The sequence below is a fragment of the Clinocottus analis genome, unplaced genomic scaffold, assembly GCF_023055335.1.
Source record: "Clinocottus analis isolate CAN_PGR_092001 unplaced genomic scaffold, fCliAna1.0.p SCAF_8, whole genome shotgun sequence".
NCBI lineage: Eukaryota > Metazoa > Chordata > Actinopteri > Perciformes > Cottidae > Clinocottus > Clinocottus analis.
Window position 1 is genome coordinate 795799 of NW_027176240.1, and position 24549 is coordinate 820347.

Here is a 24549-nt window from a genome sequence, read left to right on the forward strand (position 1 = left end):
ACACAGTGTAAAAAGCATCTAATTCAAGGGCATATACCTCTTTAAGGATTCAGGCGGCAGAAAGCGAGGGGGGGCACACGGCTGCTGCCTTTTAGATATTTCATTACCAAAGAGTATTTATTTCATTTTTGCACCCTCAAATCCGCCGTCACGATTCTCACAAGTTCCCTTTTCTCTGGAACGTTCGGGGGGGGGGGGGCGTCGCTGAGGATTTGAACACGGTGCTTTCCCAGGGTAAGTCCTGGTCCATCAGTACCCCCCCCCCCCCCCCCCCACACACACACACACACACACACACACAGTATATTATGTTCAGTGGAGCGTGCTCGGTTCAGAGCTGGCAATTTCACTCACGTCTTCTCTAGTCTAGTTTGCTTCGGAACAGCGATTCCCGGGCACGAATGTACTTTTGCTGACAGGTGTGTGTGTGTGTGTGTGTGTGTGTGTGTGTGTGTGGACGACGTTTCCCCTCAGTGTTCAGGGGGAAGCAAATTCGGTCGTGATGTCGTCAAATTGTGCCGAGTCGAGACGACCCGAACTGAAGGAGCGGAGAGGAAGGAGTCCGTCCTCGCGTTCCTCTCCGACATGTTGGAAGGTTGAGAGTCTGAGCGAGGGGGAGTTCATCAGGGGAGGAAAAAAAAGTCTCAAAGCCTCGTTCAACAAAGTGGACGACTGCCAGAGGATGAGACGGGGCGGGAGAGGCGTGGAAGTGACGGCGAGGAGCCGCTGAAGAGGCTGCCGGTCGCTCCGTTAGCTGCAGAGGCCGGACGGCTCACACACACACAGCCCGAACGCTTTAACTGCTAACCTTTAACCTCTGACCTTTACCGGCGCTTTGATTAGACGGGTGGAGTTTATGCTCTCTGTTCTCTGCATTGTTCCCCAAACGGCGAACACACAAAATGATCTGTGAGGACCCAGAAGAGACAACGAGTGCGTCTGAAGAGGCGTGAACAGACTGCAGGTGGAGCCGGAAAGGAACAAAAAGGGCGGAGAATAACCTCCACGATGACGAGGAGGGAGCGTTATCGTCTGTAAACTCGTATCTCGCACTAAAGAAACCAGTCAATCATGAAAATAAACTGAAAATTTACTCAAATGAAGATTTTCAAAGACTTCCTGTTTCTAAAGCGTTCAATTGGAGACGTAAAAATAGTTTTATTCAACTTTGTCGAGTCATTGTGAGCTATAAATAATAATATAATTATGTTTTTATCTGTTTTTCTATAAATTGGAGCTCAGATTCTTTGCGCTACAAATTAAACGCATTATTATCATCATCATCAGTCAAGTGTTCATGACAGACACGTGATCCAAGTTACACAAATTCAGAGGGGCACGACCACACGACTACGTCCTTCACACACACACACACACACACACACACACACACACACACAACACACGTTGGACTTACGTCGCAGACGCCCGTGGCTCTGCTGGGCGCGGCGGCGGCGGAGTTGGGGAGGTTCTTGCTGCCGGCCTTCACGGCGGCGTCGCGGCGCGCCTGCTCCAGCAGGAGGCGCGCCCTCTCCTTCAACTCCTCCTGGCGGGACATCGCCTTCTGCGTGCGGCGAGGAGACGCAAGAGGAGCTCATTAATTATCACGCCGAGTCTCACGTGAAAACACTTGTGTTTCTGTGCACTTTAATATACTTTTGGCGAACTTTATTTAGTTAAACACGCGTGTGATGAGTTCTGTGTAACATGAACACGGAGATGCTGCTCTGGACTCACCTTCTCAGCAGGCGGACTCGACACGGGAGGAGGCGTCGGCTCCTTTTGGGAAGAGGAAAACACGACATCAACGACAGAGAACTCATGTAGTTTCTACATGAGTTTAATTAACCCGTCCTGCTTGTGCAGGTGGAGGAGAAGGAACTCTGTGGGTCCGGCCTGCAGCCCCGCCGGGGTCCAGCGGTGTGGAGAGCGTGACGGCTTTGACAAGAAAGCAAAAACACACACACCTGGCTTAGCATTTTATCTGCCCGGTAATCCCGTCTGTATTATAACCGCGAGGTGCGAAAGAGGGCAAGCGGAGCGTTTACATCTGAGCGGCGTCACGACGCCACGTTGATCCTTTCAACGAGTCAAATCTGGCCCGCGTGCAGGCGAGGATGCGTCCCGCTAACTTGATAACAGAGGATCAAAAAAAACAAAAAAAAACGGGTGTCATAGCTGTCATAACACACACCCTCCTCCTCCTCCTCTTCCTCTCGCCCCACCCGCTGCCCCGTGACCTTTTTTTCCCCGACTTGTAAACAGGAAGCGGTAATCTGGGGTTAACCTGCGCAGGCAGCATTGTATTCAGCGTACGTGTGTGTGTGTGTGTGTGTGTGTGTGTGTGTGTGTCGAGATGGGGTGTGTGTGCGCGCAGAGCGTCGCTACGCCTGAGCGGTCGCGGCGCCGACTGCCATCAACTGAAGGGATGAGAAATATAATGAAAAATATAATGAAATGTCAAAAAAGCAAGAAAAAAAAAGGGGGTTTCTCGTGGGCGCCACCGCGGCCTCGACAAACATCTGACGCTGAGGCGGGGGGATGTTTTTTCGGTGCGGTCATCCTCTGCAGCAGCGGCGGCGGCGAGGTCGTGATTTGAAGCTTAGCGAAAGCGCCGCAGGGCGGGTGGAGGGTGTGGGGGGGGGGGGCTTCTGTCTTATGACGGATGCAGAGGTGGAAGAAGCCGGTGAGGGGGGGAGGGGATCCGTGCAGGTAAAACGCCGTCAGAATGTTAATACTCGATTTAAGTAGCGAGACGTGAATCGGTGTAAACGTTGTTTAAGGTTCAGGACTCTGTAATTAGCTGCGAGGCGGTTTAACGTGTCGCTGGCCGACCCTCGAAGGACGCGTCAAAACTTCTACGGCAGCGCTGTGTGTCGTTTCTACCTGTTTGGGCGGCGTGTCTGCGTGGTTGACCGGCGGGTCGCTGGTTTCGGAGGCGGGCTCAGACTCGGAGTGGCGCAGGCCGGCCCTCTTCTTCTTGATGAGGTCGGCGTCCCGGTTGTAGGAGAAGCCCAGCTTGTGGTGCGGCGGCGAGGCCGCTCTCCTGGTGGAGGGCGGCGACCCCGGGTCGGCGCTCCCCTCGCGGTGGCCGCCGCCGCCGTCCTCTCCTGGCTCCTCCCTCCGCTGCCGCTCCCTCTCCCTCTCCGCCGCCATCTGGGGCAGCTCGCTGAGGTCCAGCGTGTTGGCTTTGAGCAGCGTCGCTCTGTCCTCGGAGCGGGCGGAGTCCGTCTGCACCACCGTGGTGGCGGGTAACGCCGTGCGTGGCGACGGGACGGGCGGGGAGGACCGCGAAGGTTCGGCCGCTCCCGCTTCGACCTTCCGAGCTGGCTTCTCCGCCGGCTCGTCGTCCTCGGTGCCGTTAGACTCGCCCCCGACGGCGGCGGCGGCCTCGTCGGCCTCGGCGTTGGGCTGCCGGTGCGGCACGTCGTTGAGCTCGGCGTAGAACTTGTCCTGGCCGATGGAGGCGTTGGTGTCCGTCTCGAAGTCGCCCACCTTGTAGGTGCTGCGGCTGCTGTTGGCCTCGATCTGCACCACGTTCAGCTCCTCGCCGGAGAAGTGCGCCCGGATCTGGTACAGGTAGGTCATCACCGTCAGCTTGTCGGGGATGGCCAGCAGCACCATGTCCGACGGCTCCAGCAGGCGGGAGATGCCCAGGTTGGCGAAGACGTCGTAAGCCTGGGAAAGAAACGCACACAAAAAAAAACACACAAAAAATGTCCGTTTCTTTATTCAATCCCAGGGTGCATCTGGTGCATTGCATGTGAGTGAGAGACACCTTTGGCATGACTGCTGACAGGTCATGTCAGGGATGGTTGTCCCCGATAAGAGACACAGATACCCCAAGACAGAGCGCTTAATCCCAAAGTGTGTGTGTGTGTGTGTGTCCTTATCGCTCCCCTACATCAACCTGCCCACGCTCTCCGTCACGCGTGTAATTGGTCTGATTAGAGTCTGATGAGAAAATACAGGTTTGATTATCAAGCGACACGCGAAAAAAAAAAAAACAACCTCCAATCCCCCATCACCTGATAGACTGAGACAGAGGGAGAAGGGATGAAAACCATTATCGCAGCCAATGACAGGTAAATAAATAGATTAACACACACACACACACACACACACACACACACACACACACACACACACACACACACACAGCGTCTGTCCCAGGTATCGCAGCTTGTATCTGGGCTGCTTGATGGTGTTGATCTAATTCAGACCTGCGGCGCCGCTCGTTTGTTTCACTGCCTCCGTGGATCTTCTCAGTCCATCAAATCTCTCCGACTTTGTGTGTTTTTAACCTTTATTTTCCCCGAAGGGATCGTTTTGAAGAGCCTCGCTTACTGTTTTCCCCCCAAAACACACATTTTCTTTCCTTTTTACGTATCTATTGAGCGTGTACGATCTTTTTCATTGATTTAATTTCATCCAAAACATCTGAGAGCTTCTTCTTCAACTCCCGTCTCCAGGAGGCGTCCGTTCATATAGTTCGAAAACCCTCACGCGCCAATTTTAAGTCCCAGCATGCAGTAGAGGAGAATGAAGAGGAGGTTTAGCGGAGAGATGTTCCTCCATTTACAATCAATTATGACGTCTTTTGTGACGGGAGGGTCTGTTTCACTCTCCTCTTTTGTCTCTTCCTCTTGATGTATACGTGTTTGTGGAAGAAAGAAACGACGAGAAGAGAGAAGGAGAACAGAGAGGAGTTCTCCTTCAGAGAGCTCGTTTAAGTTCTTCTCCTCCTGGAAGAGAAACAAGAGATAAAAGAGAGAACGAGAATAAGAAGAACTGATTGGGTTTCTAACAGGAATTCAGAATAGAAGTCAATGCTTCATGTGTTAAAGCTGCATTCTCTCTCCTGACCACCAGGGGGCTGCTCCTCTGGTTGTATAGACTCCTCTGGTTGTATAGAAGTCAATGCTTCATGTGTTAAAGCTGCATTCTCTCTCCTGACCACCAGGGGGCTGCTCCTCTGGTTGTATAGACTCCTCTGGTTGTATAGAAGTCAATGCTTCATGTGTTGAAGCTGCATTCTCTCTCCTGAGAATGAAGCAAACATTTACGTCCAATAAGATCACGTATCCCCCCCGGAGCCGCCGCCCCTCCTCCTCCCTCCACTCGCGGTGATTGACAGCTATCTATCGTTGTCAATCATCAACGTTGCCCCGCCCCCCTCCCCCTCCCCTCTCGGTTGTGCTCAGGGAGCTTTAGCTCGGTGCTACACTATCAGATGGCATGACAAATGACTTCTCCTTGGCCTCATTACACACGCAAACACACACACGCACATGTATGTACACACACACACACACACACACACCAGACAAGACGGATCTCAACATGCAAACTCCTCAAACAACCAAATGAACATGTGGACACACACACATGCACACACACACTGATAATGGATCATTTCAAAAGGCTGTAAGTGTTCTGAATATTCACTTCTCCCCCCCCCCCCCCCCCCCTCCCCTCCCCCTCCCTCAATATTGATTGTCCTTATCTGTCATAATTCAGCACAGTCTGGCTCATTGCAATCACTCCCCACAGACCGGCCGCCAGAGGAGGCGGGGCCTCGTCCGCCAGCCGGCCGTGAAGAAGCCAGAGATAGTCGTCGTTTCCATTCCCACCGATTCAATCAATTCTAATAACTCCTGGTGAAGCATCGCCACACGGCATCTCGAGGGGAGAAAGAAAGAAGTCTCTTTTCATCGCCGTCTTTCATGCATGAATTTCTTGCTCTTGTCTTTTTTTTTTTCCCCCTCTTCCCCGTCCTGTAATTTTCCCTCTCCTGATACACGACGACGACACCGAAGTGCGACGCCTCCGTTTCATTCGCGTCCACAAGCGCTGCGTGTGGGCCGACCGCGAGCACGTTGAGGAGAGCGGTCGCAGAGGGGAACCCTGATTGGCCGAACGCGCCGCGCAGTCTTTAACCTTTTGGAAACCATGCTCTGAAATCCTCCCGCGCCCATTTTAAGTCCCAGCATGCCCCATTCAGACAATCTTTTGGCATAAATTACGTAATATTTTTTCATTTTTGAACCGAACGACACAGTTTTTCTGGCTCATATCATGCGGGATGTTCATAGTTACCATCAAATATCTTTTAAAGGTGTTTTTTTTGTACTTTGCTGAACAAATACATACAATAAACAAGTATTGGAATTAATGTGGGGTTCCTACGACGACTTAAAGAGGGAAAAGCAGGTCTGGAGACTAAATTGTTTCCACAGTTTAACGGGTTGAAGGCGTTTGTCTGATGCCAGCATCCTTTTTATTTTTAATATTTCACTAAACATAAATCTTTCTATTTGTCCAAACAAGTGACGGGGACATTTCATAGATTGTTTTGCGTCTTGGTGAAAGCAAACAGGATAAAAACACCTTTATTTAATTTAAAGTGTGTAAATTGAGTAAAAAAGAAACACTGATGACATAAAGCCAACTTTTAAGGACATTTTCAATTCGTCGGATGAAGGAAAACTTCTCCACATTCAGCGTTTACCGGCTATAACTTTGTTTGTCATACTCCCAATGCTCCTTCCACACACACACACACACACACACACACACACACACACACCTGTATCCTCGGTGCATGAGCACTGAGAGGCGTCCGATATCGACCTTCTGGCGGCGTCTCGTCTCGGACTAAACGTACACGAGCTGCCGCGGTGGATCTCCACAGAGGAGCCGGGTTCAGCTATTCAGCGGCTATCGGCCTCGCCGGCACATTGCCGCATTACTTCTATCTCGCCAATTTCTTCAGGGCTACTTGAGCACCTGGAGGCGAGGGGCAGTCGGGCTAGATATGGGATTGCTTCTCTGCCTCTCTCCCTCCACTGTGGGTTATTGTCAACAGGGTAGCATTCATGCCTAACAGGGCCACCAGAGGTTATCGCAGAGCCCGAGTGTGTGTGTGTGTGTGTGTGTGTGTGTGTGTGTGTGTGTGTGTGTGTGTGTGTGTGTGTGTGTGTGTGTGTGTGTGTGTGTGTGTGAGGAGAGGAAATCAAGCTGCGGGGACCCGACGCATATCGTTCTGTGTAGCCCTCGGGGGGGCGAAGAGGGGATGTGGACACGCGTGTGTAGTAAAAATGTGCGCGAGGAGAGCCGGAGGGGATCAGAGGGGAAGTGTGTGCAAAAACTGTGAATGTGCAGATACGATGACATCACATCGGGGCGACGGCGAGCTGCAGGAAGCGAACGCGGTTATGTTGCTCAAGAGAGGGAGGACGTGGATTACAGTTCACAAGCAAAAAGTGAATATGCTGATATTGTACACACACTCAGTAAGCTCCGAGCTGGCAGCGTGGCTACGAGATAGCATCTCACCTCTGCCAGGTGACTAAGTTACAGCGTCACAGCGGGAGGGGGGGTGTCATTATAACGAACACGTCACGCGTGTTTTCCAGCCTTCGCAAACGAGCCACGTCCACACGGATTAACGGCAGATGATCTGTGAAGGGCCCAGCGGTGGCCGCCTCTTACCTTCTTGTTGTTTTCTTTAATATCCTGAGGATTGAGCGACTTGTAGTCTCTGGAAGACACAGTGGGGATGGAGAGAGAGAGGGAGAGAGAGAGAGAGAGAGAGAGAGAGAGAGAGAGAGAGATAGCAGGGGGGAAAAGAGGTGCGTTTAAATATGCGTCACATGTAATGGCATTAGAACTGTAACATGCAATTTCATAGCAGTGCAATCAACAAAACTAATAGAGTGGAAAATATGTAAAAATAACACACCGGAGTGCAAAGACACACACACACACACACACACACACACACACACACACACACAAAGTGTGGTTCAGATAAATTATCTTCATGTCTGCTCTTTCGATGGCTGCAGGTTATTTTTTTCCACATGTGGTACTTTTAAAGTGTTAAATACACACATTAAAGACTAAGCATTTAAGGAATCTCACACACACACACACACACACACACTAATAACCGCGCGCCCACAAGAACCACGAGGTAAGTGGTGGCGGCAAACATGTAACAACGGTGTATTGAAATGAGTAAATGACAGGCTGGGTCCTGTGTGTTTAAGTGTGTACACAACTGTGAATCACACACAAAGACAGTGCTGATGGACACAAGGACTCCACACGATGACACACTAAGTGCACTAATATGATCCCAACTCACCTGAAGAGGAAACAACAGTGCGTTAAAATAAATAAACGTCTATAAAATCTATTTCATATCGTGAAAACGTAAACTTTATCACCAAAAACTGAATTCTTCAAGACTCAAATCTTTATGATTTACCTTCTTTCAGTGCTCATGTTTTACCGACTAGAGCTTGAACGCATCATAATGACAGGTAACCTCCACTAGCGTTAGCGGTTAGCTTGGTGTGCGGCCCACCGGCTGCTAACGGCTAACGTTAGCTAGCTCTCCTGCTGCCAGATTGGCAGTTAACAAGGTCAACAACTAGGATGAGCAGGAGTGTTGAATTAGTTCTACACACATGTGGGTGTGTTGAATTAGTGTGTAGAACTTCTACACACCTGTGTTGAACAAGTGTGCACATCGAGTAGCGAGTGACACGAGTTGTTTTGGTTCCTGTGCATCTCTAATGACGTGATCGGCTTGATGCTCAGACTCCACCCATCGTAGACTCCAAGGTCTTAACCCCCCCTCCTCCCCCGGTGTTGTGCGAGTGTTTTGTGCGTTTCCGTACATCGTGTCGGGTCTGAAGTGGTGCAGCAGCGCGCAGAAGGCCAGGCCGTTCCTCCACGAGGTGGTGAAGTTGGTGATCTTCACGCCGCGGTAGTTCTTGGTGACCTCGCGGCACCAGACCAGCAGAGACTGGCTGGCGTTGGGCTTCCCGCCCAGAACCGGGCTCGGGACGGGGCTGGGCTGCAAGGGGGGGGGGGGGGGGGCAAAGAGGGGGAAGAAGACAAAAGTTTAGAGTTGCATCGATATCACTTGTTGATAAATAAGAGTGTGTTAGAAATACAAATAAACAGGGTTCATACACATTTTGACCAGTGGATTTCCATTACTTTTTCCAAAATTTCCATATCTTCTAACCACATTTTCATGACTTTAAATCAAATTTTCATGACTTTAAACCAAATGTCCATGATCAAACATTGTGTGAAATGTGTGTGTGAACAGTAAAAAGTGATAAAATGTAGTATTTAAACTAACAATGAGGATTCAAAGCATACAGTAAACCTTAAATGACTCAAATGAATGAGAGACAATAGTTTGATTAAAATAATAAACATTTATATAGATGCCTGTATGGATGCTGCTGATATTTTGAGCCTCTTTCTTTTAGAAGCAGATTCATTATTTATAACTAAATGAACGTCATGAACACAACACATTTACACGACTTTTACTACTTTTTGGGGATGACATTTTTTTCAAGGACTTTTCCAGGTTCTCCATGACCGTATAAAGAACCCAAACACACACGTTCTCCAAACTATTATTACTCTGCACAAAAGCCTTCTCTCTTTTCTTTCCTCCACATCAGAGCCTATTTTTGTTATTTGATAAAAAATGTTGTACTTAACAAAAGCTCCACTCATCCACCAGCTAACACACACACACACACACACACACACACACACACACACACACACACACACACACACACACACACACACACACTAATGGAGGGTCGTGCACAAAGCGCCGTGTGACCGTGGATAATGTTAACATCGTATTAATTAGCCGCCGCGCCGTTTGAAGTCTTATCTGCGGGTTTGGAAAGCGTTTCTCCATCAGGAGCCGTTTCCTCCGCTGGACGCCAAAATCACACAAAATCCTCGGCAGTGTCGGTTCTGTTGGCGCCGGCAGAACCGACGCCGCCGTTCTGATGACGCCGTCCCTCTAAAATCAGGTCATGGAGCGAGAGGCCAGCGATAAAAACAACACTATGAAATGTGTTCAAGTATTTCTATTAATGTGCAACTCAGTGACACTAATGTGCGACTAATAAGGCCGGTTTTTAATCACATGACAGTTTAAAAAGCACATTTACAGGAAAAGAACTGCAGCTTTGTTACAGTCACGATCCCTGAACGACACACGACTGAACACATGAATGTGCGTTTAGTTTCTCGTAGTGTTGCCAGAGACGACAGCCGCTCAGTCATCGCTCGCTCTGTTTGATCTGCGAGTCGAACCTTTACTTAACCTTTCAGCGGCGAGGAGTGAATGAAGAGACGTTCGGTTCTCTCAACCTGATATTGACCACCGGAACGAGCTAAACCAGTTGTTTGAAGGAAGGAAAAAGAAGAGGAAAGACACCCGGCGGGAGGATGAGAGTCTGCGGTGGCCGACCGACCCCCTCTGTTGGCGGCTCGCCGCTACTGCAGGACCCAGAGAGAGAGAGAGAGAGAGCGGAGAGAGAGAGGAGAGAGAAGAGAGAGAGAAAGAGAGGGGAGAGAGAAAGAGAGAGAAAGAGAGGGGAGGAGAGGAGAGGAGAGGAGAGAGAGAGAGAGAGAGAGAGGAGAGAGAAGAGAGAGAGAAAGAGAGGGGAGAGAGAAAGAGAGAGAAAGAGAGGGGAGGAGAGGAGAGAGAGAGAGAGAGAGAGAGAGAGAGAGAGAGAGAGAGAGAGAGAGAGAGAGAGAGAAGAGAGGGGAGGAGAGGAGAGGAGAGGAGAGAGAGAGAGAGAGAGAAAGAGAGGGGAGGAGAGGAGAGGAGAGAGAGAGAGAGAGAGAGAGAGAGAGAGAGAGAGAGAGAGAGAGAGAGAGAGAGAGAGAGTGAGAGTCCTGGAGGTTGATCAGAGACGTAGAAGACAAACAAGTGACTTTGCTTGATTTGAAAAATGTCAAAAAGTTCTTGAAACCGATGCGTTTAAAATGCCGTCGCTTAGATGAACCCTTCAGACTTTGGGTTGCACTCGCCGTCGACGGGTTTTTGAATTAGTTTGTGGAGTAAACAGACAGAAACACACACACACACAAAAAAAAAAGAAGAAGAGAGAAGCCGTGAAGCCCCCGGACGCCGCTCGCTCCTCCTCCATTGTTGCGGTTTAACCTGTGACCGAGAGAAAAAACCCGGAGCACCGAATCAGATGAAAGAGCCCGGAGGCCGCCTCTAATAGCAACTGCTAACCTTTGTACCTGTGTGTGTGTGTGTGTGTGTCACGCAGGCCGTCTCCGAACAGGGGAGGGAGGGTGGGGACGGTGGCTCGAGCCCGAGGGGCGGACACTTGACATTTCCGGCTCATCTGTTAAAAGTGGGCCTTAACCTTTTCCCCACAGCTTCTCCAGACACGTTCCAGGCGGCCTCGGCGACGCCTGCGTGCCACTCAGACGAGAAGGAAAAGAAGGAGATGGTGAAGGGGGGGGTGAGACGATGCCGATTACACGATTACAACACGGGCGTCCTCACTGTACGAGGGGGGGGGGGGGATGTGTACATTAATATGCCGACGACTAATCTCACGTAATGTATTCACACCGGGAGTCCTGGATGGATTTTACGTCCACGAGCGCATCGTCCTCTCGGCACGCTGAACCAAACTTGTTCCTCCGGTTGTCTGCTTTTGCCCACAATTATGTGTGTGTCAGTAAAACTGTGTGTGTGTGTGTGGACTTTCAGAGCGAAGTGGTCTTCCTCCAGGCCTCCCCCCCTCCTCCTCCTCCCTTTCTGCTTCTTCAAGTGACGGTTGAAAGTAGCCGTCTAATTTGAGCGCTCTAATTACCTGGGATTAGAGACCAGGTGCTATTAAAGCAATTAGACACACACAGCACACTCCAGTGCCGAAGACCCCCGCACCCTAGCCGGCAGGAAAACACACACACAGACACACAAGTACACACCTGAGTGACAGAAAGCAGCTCCACATGAGCCAGAGGGAAAACGCAGAGTTTCCGGAATGATATTTTACCGTTTAAAGAAACAATGAAGTAATAACTGAATTTCAGGAGATGGAAAAGGTCTTTTTGGACACACAACAACCATCAACACGGACAACAAATGAACGCGGCAACTTCAATTGCCGACGAAGAGGAGCTGAAGACGTGTTTGCTCAACTTTGTCGCGCGCTAGTTAGACGTTTGTTTAACCCGTGTACGGGTGTCATCAGACCCAAACTGACATCATTCCTCCTCCCTTGAATCCTCTTTTTCTTTTTCCCACAGATAAAACGCACGGCGCTCACACGGATCCATCCCATATTCAACAAACGCCGTATCTTCTTCTTCAACGGGGGAAGCGGCTGCAATTTTTCCCCTCAGACACGAACGCAGGAGGGGAGTGAAATTTTCATGAGGAAACAGAAATGCACCCGGACTTATCAAACAGTTTGCTGTCTTGCCTCAAGGAAGGTGTGTGCACATGTGTGTGTGTGTGTCTTTTATCTGTCTGTGTGAATGTCACCGGATGTGTGTGTGTGTGTGCGTGTGCGTGCAACACTGACACATCCGTGTAGCCAGCTCGGCTCGAGGGTGGGATTAGCGGAGAGCATCGCCTCGGCCCACAAACATTCCATATTAAAAAAAAATGAAAAGGCAACCTTCATTACTATCAGTGGCACATAACCTCCCCTCTTCCTCTTCCTCCTCTTCCTCCTCCTCGGCTGCTATTATACACGGCGCTAACAGCCCGGGCGAAAGAAATACAAGCCACTGACAAGAGATTCCATTATTCCTGATGCCTCGGTGTCAACAACACACATCCGACGGGGCAAAGAAAGAAGAAAAAAATGGAAGACGAAGAGGAGGAGGGAGGAGGAAGGAGGAGGAGGGGATGTGAGAGAGAAAGAAGGAGGTTAAGCTCACTACAATGCCCCCGAATGACAAGATAGGAGGGAACCCGGGAATGAAGCGTCCAGGTTCCCGTCGTCGGGAGGATTTTGGGTGTCAGCGATGTGTTTTTCTTCTTCTTCTTCTGGAATGGAGGGCGAGAGCGGATGAACCGCGATATGGAAAATTAGAAAAATGGTCGATCTAAAAAAGGGTGTTAAGAGGAAAAAGAACAATTCTGCGGCGAGGGAATATCCCCAACACGAAGCGATGTGAAACTCCTTTTAGAGGAACTCCAGATCCACGCTCTCAACACTCATGAGCCCGCTCACTTCTGGCATTTAAAGCTTTTATTTAGGTTTTAAAATGAAGCTCGTCGTATTTTATGACGTGAAACGTTCATCGAGTTGGATGAGTTTGGTTTTGGTCTTTTCTTACTCGATCAGTCTTTATTTTTCATGTATTTCCATCAACACAAACGATTAAAAGTGCTTTTGTCTTTGTGGAGAATCTTTTTTTGCTCATATAATTAATTTAATTGTCTTAAAAGTGTTCGATGACAAAGAATTTCCTGGCCGGACGTAACTTTTTGGATCAAATCAACTTTCCTTAACGAATGTTTTTCCTGTGGTTTCTCTTTAAACTGACAAATAAAAGAGAACCGACTTGTCAAATGGGCCTGAAACCAAGCTGCCGTTTACTTTATACTCAATACACATCACCATCTCACTGCTGTAATATTGTGGACAACCTCCACATATTCATAGAAAACATACATACATACGCGCTTTAGACGCTCATCTTTCAGCGTATGTTGGAGTTAAACGGTTAAACTTCCTCTTCAGCCTTGTTCTATGTGTATTTGTGAGTCTTCCCAACACCTGGCTGACGAAGTCCGGGTGTAAACACACAAACGTAAACGGGAGTCGCGTCACACACCACCGGGCGGCCATAAAGAGCGCGGCGGCCATTACAAGCGGCCTTTCAGAGCGGTGAAAGAGACACGAGTGAGACGCTTTAAGTGGCAGCTTTGTCTCTCCCTCTGGGGCGAAAACGCTTCAATGGGAACTTAACGGGCCTCGACCCAATGACATAAACCCACGACTCTGTGCAGAGAAAAGAGCTTCGGCGTCTCTCCGATCTCACTTCCAGGGCTTCAAAGCGGCGTCAGGGTGTCAGATTTGAGGAGGTGTTGAATCTCATACTCTTTAAAACTTGTAATCCGCTCAAGGAGCCTACGGCGAGAGAAAAAAGAAAAAAGCCTATAGACACACACACACACACACACACTTCAGTGGAAATGCACACATACTGTACATACACACACACACATATATATGATCAGAGCATACAGTAAAAAAGAAAACTCATGGACTGTTTGGAGAAAAAGTAAGCTAACAGTAACATTGAGTTTTAATCCAGAAGTACACACACGCACACACACACACACACACACACACACACACACACAGACACGAAGCATACAGTAAAAAAGAAAACTCATGGACATACGGTTTAGGAAAAAAAAAAAGTAGGCTAACTAACACTGAGCTTTAATCCAGGATGTGCACACACACAGACACACACACACGCACACAATTAAAGCATACTGAAAAAAAAGAAAACTCATGAACATACTGTTTTGAAAAAAAAGTAGGCTAACAGTAACACTGAGCTTTAATCCAGGATGTATGTACACACACACACACACACACACACACACACACACACTTGAAAAGCATTAATACCTGTTCTCATTTAAGAGGATAAAGGTCGGGGCACTTAAGTGTTCTGTCCGTCCGGCAGCTGGAAGCTCTCGTCTGATTGGCTGAGCTCCAGCTATCAACGCGCTCAATTACTTAATTGCACCTTCAATCAAAACAAGCAATTTGTTTTAATCTGGGCTTTCTGCGTCCCGACGTCTTTGCTTTCGGGAGGAGAAAAAAAAGAAAAAAGACGAGAGAGAGGAAGAGAGAGAGAGGGAGAGAGAACGATCGCCGCCGCCGTCTTACCCGTGAAATTGTGCTTCGGATTTCAAACGTGGCCTCCATGAGAGCGGAGGGGAGGGAGCAAAGTCCAATCAAAAGTTCAATTATGTAAATGGAGATGAGGAGTGGATGGAACAATAGAGGAGGGAGGAGGGGGGGAGGATGGGAGGAGGGGGGGACAAAAGGCAGGAACAGGAGAGGAGAGCAAATGTAGCGTGAAAAATAATACACATTAACATACAAAGGATATATCGCATTACTGCTGTAATCACAGTGAGGAGGGGCTGCTTCCAAAGAGAGCCGTGAGAGAACGAGTGTGTGTGACTGTTTAGTCAAGTCAGGCATCGTGTGCGTGTGTGTGTGTGTGCACAGGTGTGAACGACAACTCTTTCCACCCGAGAGCTCGCATCGGAGGGTTGAACATATTGCGCAAGCGGCGGCTCCGGCACGCCGAGCCGCACGATGTCGTCTCCCCCGATTTATTAAGAAATCTTTTACGCCGCGAGTGAGTGGGAAAAAATGCTAAATACATTCATGGTGATGGTGCTGATGGCGAATGTGTGTGTGTGTGTGTGTGTGTGTGTGAAGGGGGTTGGTGATTTGCTCAGGAGCAGATATGCTTCCCGTCGCAGTGAACCTGCAGGCCAAGACAGAGGCCCTTTCGGCAGTTGGCTACCGAGATGTAAAATGCAAAAATCAGGGAGGGGGGGGGGGGTAAGAAAAAAGAAGAAGAAGCCGTTTCCTTTTCCAGGACCGTTCTGCTTCCAAGGCCCATTCTGCTCCAGAGGCATAACCAACAGAAGAAAAGCAGAACAGGAAAAGGACTGACGAGGCTTTGAAAATTGAAATAAACACCATTCACTGCAACAACGACAACCCAAAAAAAGAAGAAGAAGAAATAACACATTTTTGGAGGAGGCAGCAGACAAAGGCGCGCCTGTGCCAGCGCGCACTGTGCCCACCCGCTCGCCTTGCACGCCTGACGTGGAACACGGGGGGCATAATGCGGTGTAAGCGCTGGCTTTAGCTTGTCACGGAAGCGGCGGTAGCATTACCCACACTCACGCCTCTGCAAATTAGCTTTGGCCGGGCGTGGGACTGGGAAGACACGGCGGCTGGGTAGGTTTTGGGATTGAGTGTGTGTGCGTGTGTGTGTACTTGTGTGTGAGGGACAACACAAGACAACAGATGCTGCGTCCACCTTCCTATTGGTCACATCGGTTTCTAAGAACTCCTCTCCAGCGGCTCAGCGTGAGGCTCCACGGTCAGTCGGGGCCTGACCCGTGACATGCAGAACTAACGATGAGGTCACGATGAGGTCATGATGAGGTCACGAGTCCTCGCGACGCGTCCTGTGTTTGTATTTGGGAGCGTGAAAGCAGACGACGTGGGCTTGTTCTGCACAAATGTTGGTGGCGAAGAATCAGTTTGTGGATGAATGACGAGAGAAAACCGCAGCGTGGAAATGTTTGATGATTTTTAACCTCTTCCGTGTCCGCTTACAAACTAAATCCTGTTATCTCCGAAACAACAATGTCTTTTTTTTAATCATTTTAAAAAGGTTTGATGATCAGAAAACCTGTGAGATACTAGATGAAAGGTTCCTATACGTGCAAGTGGTCTATTAGTTTATGATCGTACCCAAAAAGCAACAAAAAACGTTGCTTTATTTTGCTGTAAATCGAAAGTTCAAGAGGTCTTCAAGGTTTTCCAGAAACCAATAATTCTTTCAGTCTCTTTTTATGGAGCAGCTGAAGGTTTACAGCCAATATATCAATATTATATTGATAATGTGATACAAGACTAGATATAATCCATCTTCACATATCTAAATAAACATCATACATACATACGATGACATCCTCGAGCTGCTCTGAGACATTACTGATGATTACTTATTAATAATGTGACCAGACGATAGCGATACTAGAGTGTTAACTGATTGTTGTGACGTTACACACAATCAGCCACGCAAACAAACACCCCTTCAAATCCGGGATATGAACCTTTCAAAGGTTTTCTACACGACATTCAGAGCATCGTAAGCTGTGGGGGCAACAGATATGGTCCATCTTAATACATCTTAAAGGCTCTGAATTTGGATTTAAGCACACAAAAAATATATAAAGAATCCAGAAAAAGGATCTTAAAAAAAAAAAAAAGACACTCCGTCTCCACGCTCTTCCTCCACCTCCTCCTCTTCCTCAGGTAAATAACTAAGCTTTGAGGGGAGGAAGAAGAGAAAGTGGAGGGTGCGAGTGGGAGGGGGGGGGGCGGTCTTCCAAATCTATAACGTATTAATCTCCTTTAACTGCCATCTTCAACAAACAAATTAGTGGTGCAATGGATTCAGAGATCAGCTGTGCCGATAACGCCGCCATTTATCAATTAATCTAAGCCCGGGCAGGGAAAACTCATTAAGGAGGCCACTTTAGGAATTATGTTCCGCAGGTAAAGAGGCTGACTGAGCCCGTGTGTGTGTGTGTGTGTGTGTGTGTGTGTGTGTGTGTGTGTGTGTGTGTAGGGGGGTCTTGACACAGCAGTTGTGTAACCCCTCCTCCCCCCCTCACTACAGACTGCCATTGTCCAGCGCAGCGTGGGCTCCACAGTGATGAGAGGGGTGATAGCACAGCCAATTAAAATGAACATAATTACAAAGTCACCCCTTTGACTCCTGATCAGAATACACACGCATCAACACACACACACACACACACACACACACACACACACACACACTGAAGGAGGGAGGGTGTGGTAAAGAGAGGAGAATCCAACACACAGGGAGAGGAAGGAGTGTGACAAGAGCATCCAGAGAGAGAGAGGACGTATCGATAAAGAGACAAAGAGGACGTGTGAATAAGCAGTTGATGGAGATTCACTGATACTTCAGTTAGTTTTCCCCGACTCCTCTGGTTGTATAGAAGTCTATGCTTCATGTGTTAAAGCTGCATTCTCTCTCCTGACCACCAGGGGGTGACTCCTCTGGTTGTATAGAAGTCTATATAAGTGACTCTACTTCTCTCTTGATGTATTCCCTCAGTAAACATTGTAAACATGAGTTTATGTCTCAATCTCTAGTTTCTAGTCTTCTTCTATACAGCGTGATGTTCATTTACTACATCATGGTCTGTTAGAGTCAAACAGACCATAATAAGCAGGGGACGCTTTAGGGGCGGAGCTACAAGGTGATTGACAGGTCTACACCAGAGACGTATCCACAGTCCAAATATGGTCACTTCCTGTTCACTGGTTGAACTCAAGGCTACGAAACATCCGTCCACAAAGCAATGAGTGATGTCCTCATGAGCGGTCTCCTGGTGAACAGAAGTGTTAGCTTAGCTGCTAACCAACTAGCGTCAAAGTGTCCCGAGATCGTGACCGAGAACCCGATCAAATCTAGCTGCAACGACGAAGACGAGCGGACAATTAAAAGGCCGAGGGAGCGATCCCACTCGCCGCAGAAGCCACTTAGTATTTCCTATAGCGCTAAAGCGCGCACACCTGCATACCATAACAGTCCAAAAGAGAGAGGGGGGGGGTGCTGGAGGGCTTTATAAAGAGGCAATTAAAGCCTTATCACTTCTACACTCGCTCTCCTTTCCTCAAACACACACACACACACACAATTTGAAAGACAAATCACTCAGACTAATTCATAAGGTACTTCTAAGGTCCTTTTTAAATTACGGCGAACGGTTGGTTTAATTCAATTAAAACGTAGCGGGGCCGCTTGAGGATGACGGGAGGAAGGTATGGAATGAATAAGCGAGCGGGCGGCTTTTTTTTTTTCAAAGAGTGTGCGGGGGGTCCTGGACCTTCTCGAGGTCGAAGGAGTTTTCAAGTGCATGGACTTCTATCTTCCTCACCCCACTCCCCAAAAAGAAACCCTGCATCCTTCTGGGGGTTTAAGCCCGCACACACCTGGAGGACTGGGGCAGATTAAGACCAGATTAAGATAAAGTTACCCCCTTCTTTCGGCCGCCATGTCATTCAAACCCCTGGCCTCTGCGGCCGCTGGATGGAAGGACACACCAGTATGAAAAAAGTGCTTCATTCACATGTACACACAGGCACGCACACACAAAAGGACTTTCTTGGTCATCCTCATAAGCCCTATTAGTCTGCCATAGAGCCTCTCATAGCAGACATCAATCACGGAGGGATTAGTCAATTCCCTCTCTAAATGAGTGGCGAGGGAAACCTCCCTTCAACTCTCCAAAGCAGGTCTCTCTTTCAGAGATTACGCCGCGATTTTGTTTTCATTTTGTTCCATCTTCATCGTTTGACTTGCTTTTCGTCTCTCTCTCTCTCTCTCACTCTCTCTCTCTCTCCGGCGTCTCCCTCGTTCCTCTCCTGCTTGCAGCTTGTGAGGTAATCCTTGGCAGATAAAACTAAGGAGGACTTACCAAAGGCAGATTACAAGCGGCGCTTTGCGGAAGGCCCTTTTTACACCAGTCGGCGCGGGTATTGAGGAGAGTGAGCTCTTCGCAGTGCTTAACTTGTGAACTCGACATGCACCCAACAGAGGAAAGAGGTGGAAAAATGATAGCCGCATTACAGTAACTGGATCAAAATATATCCCTCACAACACACTCACACACAGGAGATTGAACATTAGCACACACGACACGCGTGCTCCGGCTTTTCGTGGCAACCGTGTATAAAATTGAATTCTGAAAAGTACCTGAATACATATAAGGTGTTTATTTATTCCGTTTCAAATGAAAGGTATCGCCGTCTGCCGCGTGAGGCTTTCAGATCGACGCCGGCTTTTCAAAAAAAAAAACACGGCTGCAACTCATTTCCTCCGTCTGTCACAGAGGTTTTCGGACTCAAGAGGTTTTCGGCGTCCGCGTCCTCAGCTGGACGTCGCCTCGTCTAAACCTCTAACCCCCCTCCATCCCTCCTTAACTCTCGCGCTCAGCCCGTGGGTAATGTCTTGAACCTTTTTCCTGCCGGGACGCGATGACAGCGATGCCCCGCGGCAACGAAACGACGACAGGAAGCCCGAAGTGAGACGGGGTCTCCTCTCTCCCACAAGATCCAATGACAGACCTTCTCTCGAGGTGGGGAGGGGTCCTCACGGGGGAGAGCTACTGACTCGAGCCCTCTCTCCCCTCTCAGGGATTATTCTCCTAATATTACACACAGCTTAGGGAATGAGGCCGAGCTCGGTTTCAGAAAATGGACCGCTAACGACTCGCTAGCTAACATCGAATCCAGTCCCTGAAATGTAGACGCGGCTCTCCTGCCGTCCTTAACTTTAACCTTTATTTAGAAAAACGTCTCCGCTGAACTATGAAGAAAAAGCAGAAGAAAATATGGTGCATTTAGTAACTTTTACTTCAGATTAAGAACCATTTATTGCCAAGTAAGTTTACACATACGAGGGATTCGTCCGAGATAAGACAAGGACAAAGTGCACGGGATGAAGTGGTTATGTAAAAGTGTAAGGTAGGTGGCGAGTGTAATTAAGTAATAAGGTTACTTTACGACAACGTCACTGTTAAAAAAAAAAAAAGAAATGGAAATACAAGAGACTACATCAGCTTTTGTCGAGAGGTTAAAGCATTAAAAATGCAAAAAGCACATTAAATATAATTACATGCAGTGTTGATGCCGTACACAGGACACGCAGAGACATATCCAGCATAAGAAAGTTCCATATTAACTCCTCCATTCGTCCGTTAAAGGTGCGTTAAAGTCGTCGGAGAAGATGGAAGAACTTTCGGAGCGGATTCGACGATAACAAGACGAGCGACCTTTTGGAAACCGGGGGCCCGAGACCGGAGGAGAGAGCGGAGACGAGCGTCCTCGTCTCCCTCGGCCGTCGCTGCCGGGCCGCGGCGGCTGGCGGCCGCTTCACCGTGCGCGGCGCCGCGGTCGCCTCTCCCGCCGCGAAACCCCGGCGAAAAACTAATTAAGAAATACTGCAGCCTTCCGCGAACTCAATTAAATAATGTTAATTTATTCTAATTTCAATTTGGAGGCAGTGTGAACTGAAGGAGGGGCTGTGAAAACAAAGTCTGGGAAGGAGAAGCAATGGCCTCTGCCTCCCCAGGAGCTCTCACACACACACACACACACACACACACAAAAAGCAGCTCTATTTAATTTGAACCCTTTTTGATTAACATAAGTAATCACACAAGCCCTTCAACTGGAGGGGAGGAAGGAAAAACACACCTCGAGTGTTTGGTTCACGTTCTCAGCTCTGGAAAGAAGGAGCGTGTGAAACGGAACGAGAGGAGAAGAAACAGCTTTATTACATATTCTATAAAGCGGTCAACAGCGCCAGGATCCAGATGTTAGGAGAGTGACAGCGACTTTAAAAGTTGGAGACGGCTTACTCCTTCTTTTCGGGGTAAATATTAAAGATGATGTAGAAGTTTCCAGTTCAAAACTTTTCCTCCTCAGACGCACGACGGCGGCGTCGGCTTCCAACTTTTCTTTATATGAAAATAAGGGAAATAATTCATGAAGCGGAAACTTGATGAAAAGCCGAAGATGAGATGGGTCTAAATATGGAATAGAGATGGAGATGAAACGGGAGGAGAGGGAGGGGTGAAATCACCCCGGAGGGGAAAAGAGATGGACTGAATCAGACCAGACAGAGCTCGCGAGCGCCCAACAGGAACTCCCTCTGTTCATTTACATTAATCCCACAGGCGGTTCCCATCCTGCAGCTGCTTCACCGACGCCAAACTTTAAACGAAGGAGACGTCTTTTGAGCGTCTACGTATCTCCAGGAAGGACGGTAACAAGTGGAGGGAAGCTTGCGTGTGAGTGGAGGTAGAGACTCGACCTCCACCTGCTTTTGGTGAAACTTCACACTGTGGAAAGCTGCGTTTGTCCTGTGGAACTCTGGGAGAAGTATTTTAAAAGGTTGTGGTATAGAAAAGAGTTCAGACCAGACAATAACTACGTTCACACGGACAAGAGACAACATCTTGTCCATTTAAACTTAAGTTTAGCTTATTTTAGAGTAGTTTTAATTCTTGTGGCCTTCTGGTTTTAAAAACTGCCCAAAAAGTCCAATGTGAGATGAATACATATGCAAAGAACGCTCCTAAAACCCCGATCATGTTGGAAAATGATCATATAAATGATCACCGTGTTGCTGCCTCCAGGTCATCATTGTAAATGAGGATCGGTTCCCAACTGATTCTATCTGGTTAAATAAAGGTCAAATAAAATAGGTCAAATATATATTTAGAATAATATATATATATATATATATATATATATATATATATATATAAAAATAAAATAACATATATTTAAATTATTTTCTTTGAAACATATATTTTATTTATATTATACATACAAATATGTAGAATATATATGTGCATATAATAATATAGTTTGTATATGTTTTAATATATAATATGTATATATTATTTGACAAACATAAATTTAAATTATATATAAAATTATGTAGAATATATATTTATAATAATACAATATAGTTAAATATGATTATATGTGATTAAATATATATTATTTAAGCATATTTTAATTAAATTTATACAAATATGTAGAATATATAAATACAACATATATAATATTATGTCATATGAAGGTAAATATTAACGTTTAGGTGGCCGCTGAAAGTGACTTCATCACTGATATTCCAGATTAATGCAACACATGAGATGCAGTGACTTCATCACTGATATTCCAGATTAATGCAACACATGAGATGCAGTGACTTCATCACTGATATTCCAGATTAATGCAACACATGAGATGCAGTGACTCCTCTCCTGTGACGTGACCTCGCTGCAGCCGTTCTGCCGGGTCAGCCAAACGGACCAAACGGGTCCACGAGGCCGTCTTTAATCTCACTAGAGAGAAACAAGCTGCTCCTCCCTCCCCCGCATGCTGAATGTAAACGTGCTCAGCTCGCGTCCCACTGGAGATGAAACACGCCGAGCCGCCGCATGTGAATGCGAGCCGCTGCCGTCGCGTCGCGTCCGCGGATCTCAGCGCGTGGATCTGAACGTGTGTTCCGCTGCGAGCTTCCAGCTTAACGTAAATCCAACGCACGCGTGTAACACCTGCGAGTGCAGCGAGTGGGTGCACTCCATATGTCCTGTAGGTGTGCCGATTCTCCACAGGCTGGCGGAGAAGTGGGTGGTTTTAATGCAATGACAAGGAGGATACAACTGCGTGAGTTGAACACATCCTCCTCCACCGCCGCAGCTCGCCTCGAAACTATACGTCTTCAAGCTGCGGCTGCTTTTCTTTCCATCATTCCAGCGCTCGCACTCTTTAAACGCTTTTGTTTTTTTTGTTGCGGCTGCGGCGATCGAGCAGTCAGAGCTCGCGTTCTCCTGGCGCCGAATAAAAGTGGAAAGAGAAAGAAGAAAAAAAAATGTAAATGGAGGGATTCGAGAAAAATGCTAATCTCTCCTCGGTTTAGCGGAGTTTTTTTTTTTTAAATGCAGTTGGACGGGGAAACACACACTCGCGGGCCGTCTGGAAGCCTCCGGGGCGGGTTGTAAACGTATAACGGCTTTCAATATATCAATTCATACATTAACATTCGGAGATTAGACGGAGTCGTCTGCGCACGTAGCGAGCGCGCGTGTGTTTATCTCGGCGTCGTCGGTGGAAAAATAAATATAAATGGAGAATATGCACACACACCTTGAAAAACCTCTAATATGAGAGAGGTGAGCTGTGTTCTGGGGGAAGGTTATAACTCACCCAACTGAGCCCGAGGCGCGCCAGAGAGAAGCTACAAGAACAGATACAAACATGCATGCGAGCACAAGGGCACACACACACACACACACACACACACACACATCTACACTCTGCACACGTCCGTAGCGCGGCGATGTGTTGGTTTTCGTCTTGGCCTCTCATAGTGAGAATGTCTCCTCTTAATCCTCCCTGACTTCATACATTCAAAGGTCATCGCACAGCCTACACATGGCTGAGGCGTGTGTGTGTGTGTGTGTGTGTGTCATAGTGAGAATAAGAAAGAGAAACCTATTCACACTCTCTGTATATGTCAACAAACCCTGTAGGCCTCTCCTTGTTTACTGTGAACATCCTATCTCTTCTTCTACTACTCCATTCCACCCTCCTCCTCCTCCTCTTCACTATCTCCCACCTATTCTTCGCATCCCTCCCTCCCTCCCTCCCTCCCGCCGCTCCACCCCGAGCTCCAGAGGCAGGGGCATCTCTTGGCGAAGTGCGGCCCACCACAGGCCACTGGCTCTGGGTAATTAAAGTGGTTTAGGCCCCCTCACCCACGGTCACAGGCAACTGCAGCTGGGTGATAAAGGCACTGTGCCATAATTACATGGACGGCCGGCGTCACCGCCCAGCTACACTAAAACAGTCGGCTAGCCAGCAGCATGGGGAGGAGGAACCTGTGTGTGTGTGTGTTAGTAACTGTATATATTGTGTGTGTGTGTGTGTGCGCGCACAGTGGGTCAACACCCCCTTGTGATCGCTCTGCTGTAGTTAAGCCCCCTGTGTTTAAGCCCCACATAGGCTCATTGAGCTCCTACACACGCACACACACACGCAAACACACTCACACACATTAACCCCCCCCACCCTCAGCCAATCATTCCCCACCAGTGGTCTGACTCCTGCCGTGAGTGTGTGTGACCATCAGCCATTTAATTAGACCCAGCCACGATTTGCCTAATTTAAATAAATAAATAAACATACGCACACACAAAAAAACACCCCAATAAACAAATACCTATATGCAAATGAGGCGCTGTGGAGTCTCGTGAGCATAAAGAATGGGGCAGGAGATGGGATTGTGCAGGCGGAGAAAAAGCTAATGTAAGGGCCACTGGATGTGGACACA

General features: G+C 48.1%; 1 protein-coding gene across 6 annotated transcripts in view; it reads right to left on the bottom strand.

Annotated features, from left to right (window-relative positions):
• The window catches only part of ehbp1 (EH domain binding protein 1), a 119752-nt gene that overhangs the window by 51167 nt on the left and 44036 nt on the right, over positions 1-24549 (bottom strand). For all 6 annotated transcript variants that reach the window (XM_068567817.1, XM_068567813.1, XM_068567812.1 and 3 more), the window contains 5 exons: positions 8691-8869; positions 7495-7543; positions 2887-3678; positions 1738-1779; positions 1418-1564 (listed from right to left, as the gene is read on the bottom strand). In XM_068567817.1, coding sequence (XP_068423918.1) covers positions 1418-1564; positions 1738-1779; positions 2887-3678; positions 7495-7543; positions 8691-8869 — 1209 coding nt within the window. The remainder of the gene's footprint in view (positions 1-1417; positions 1565-1737; positions 1780-2886; positions 3679-7494; positions 7544-8690; positions 8870-24549) is intronic.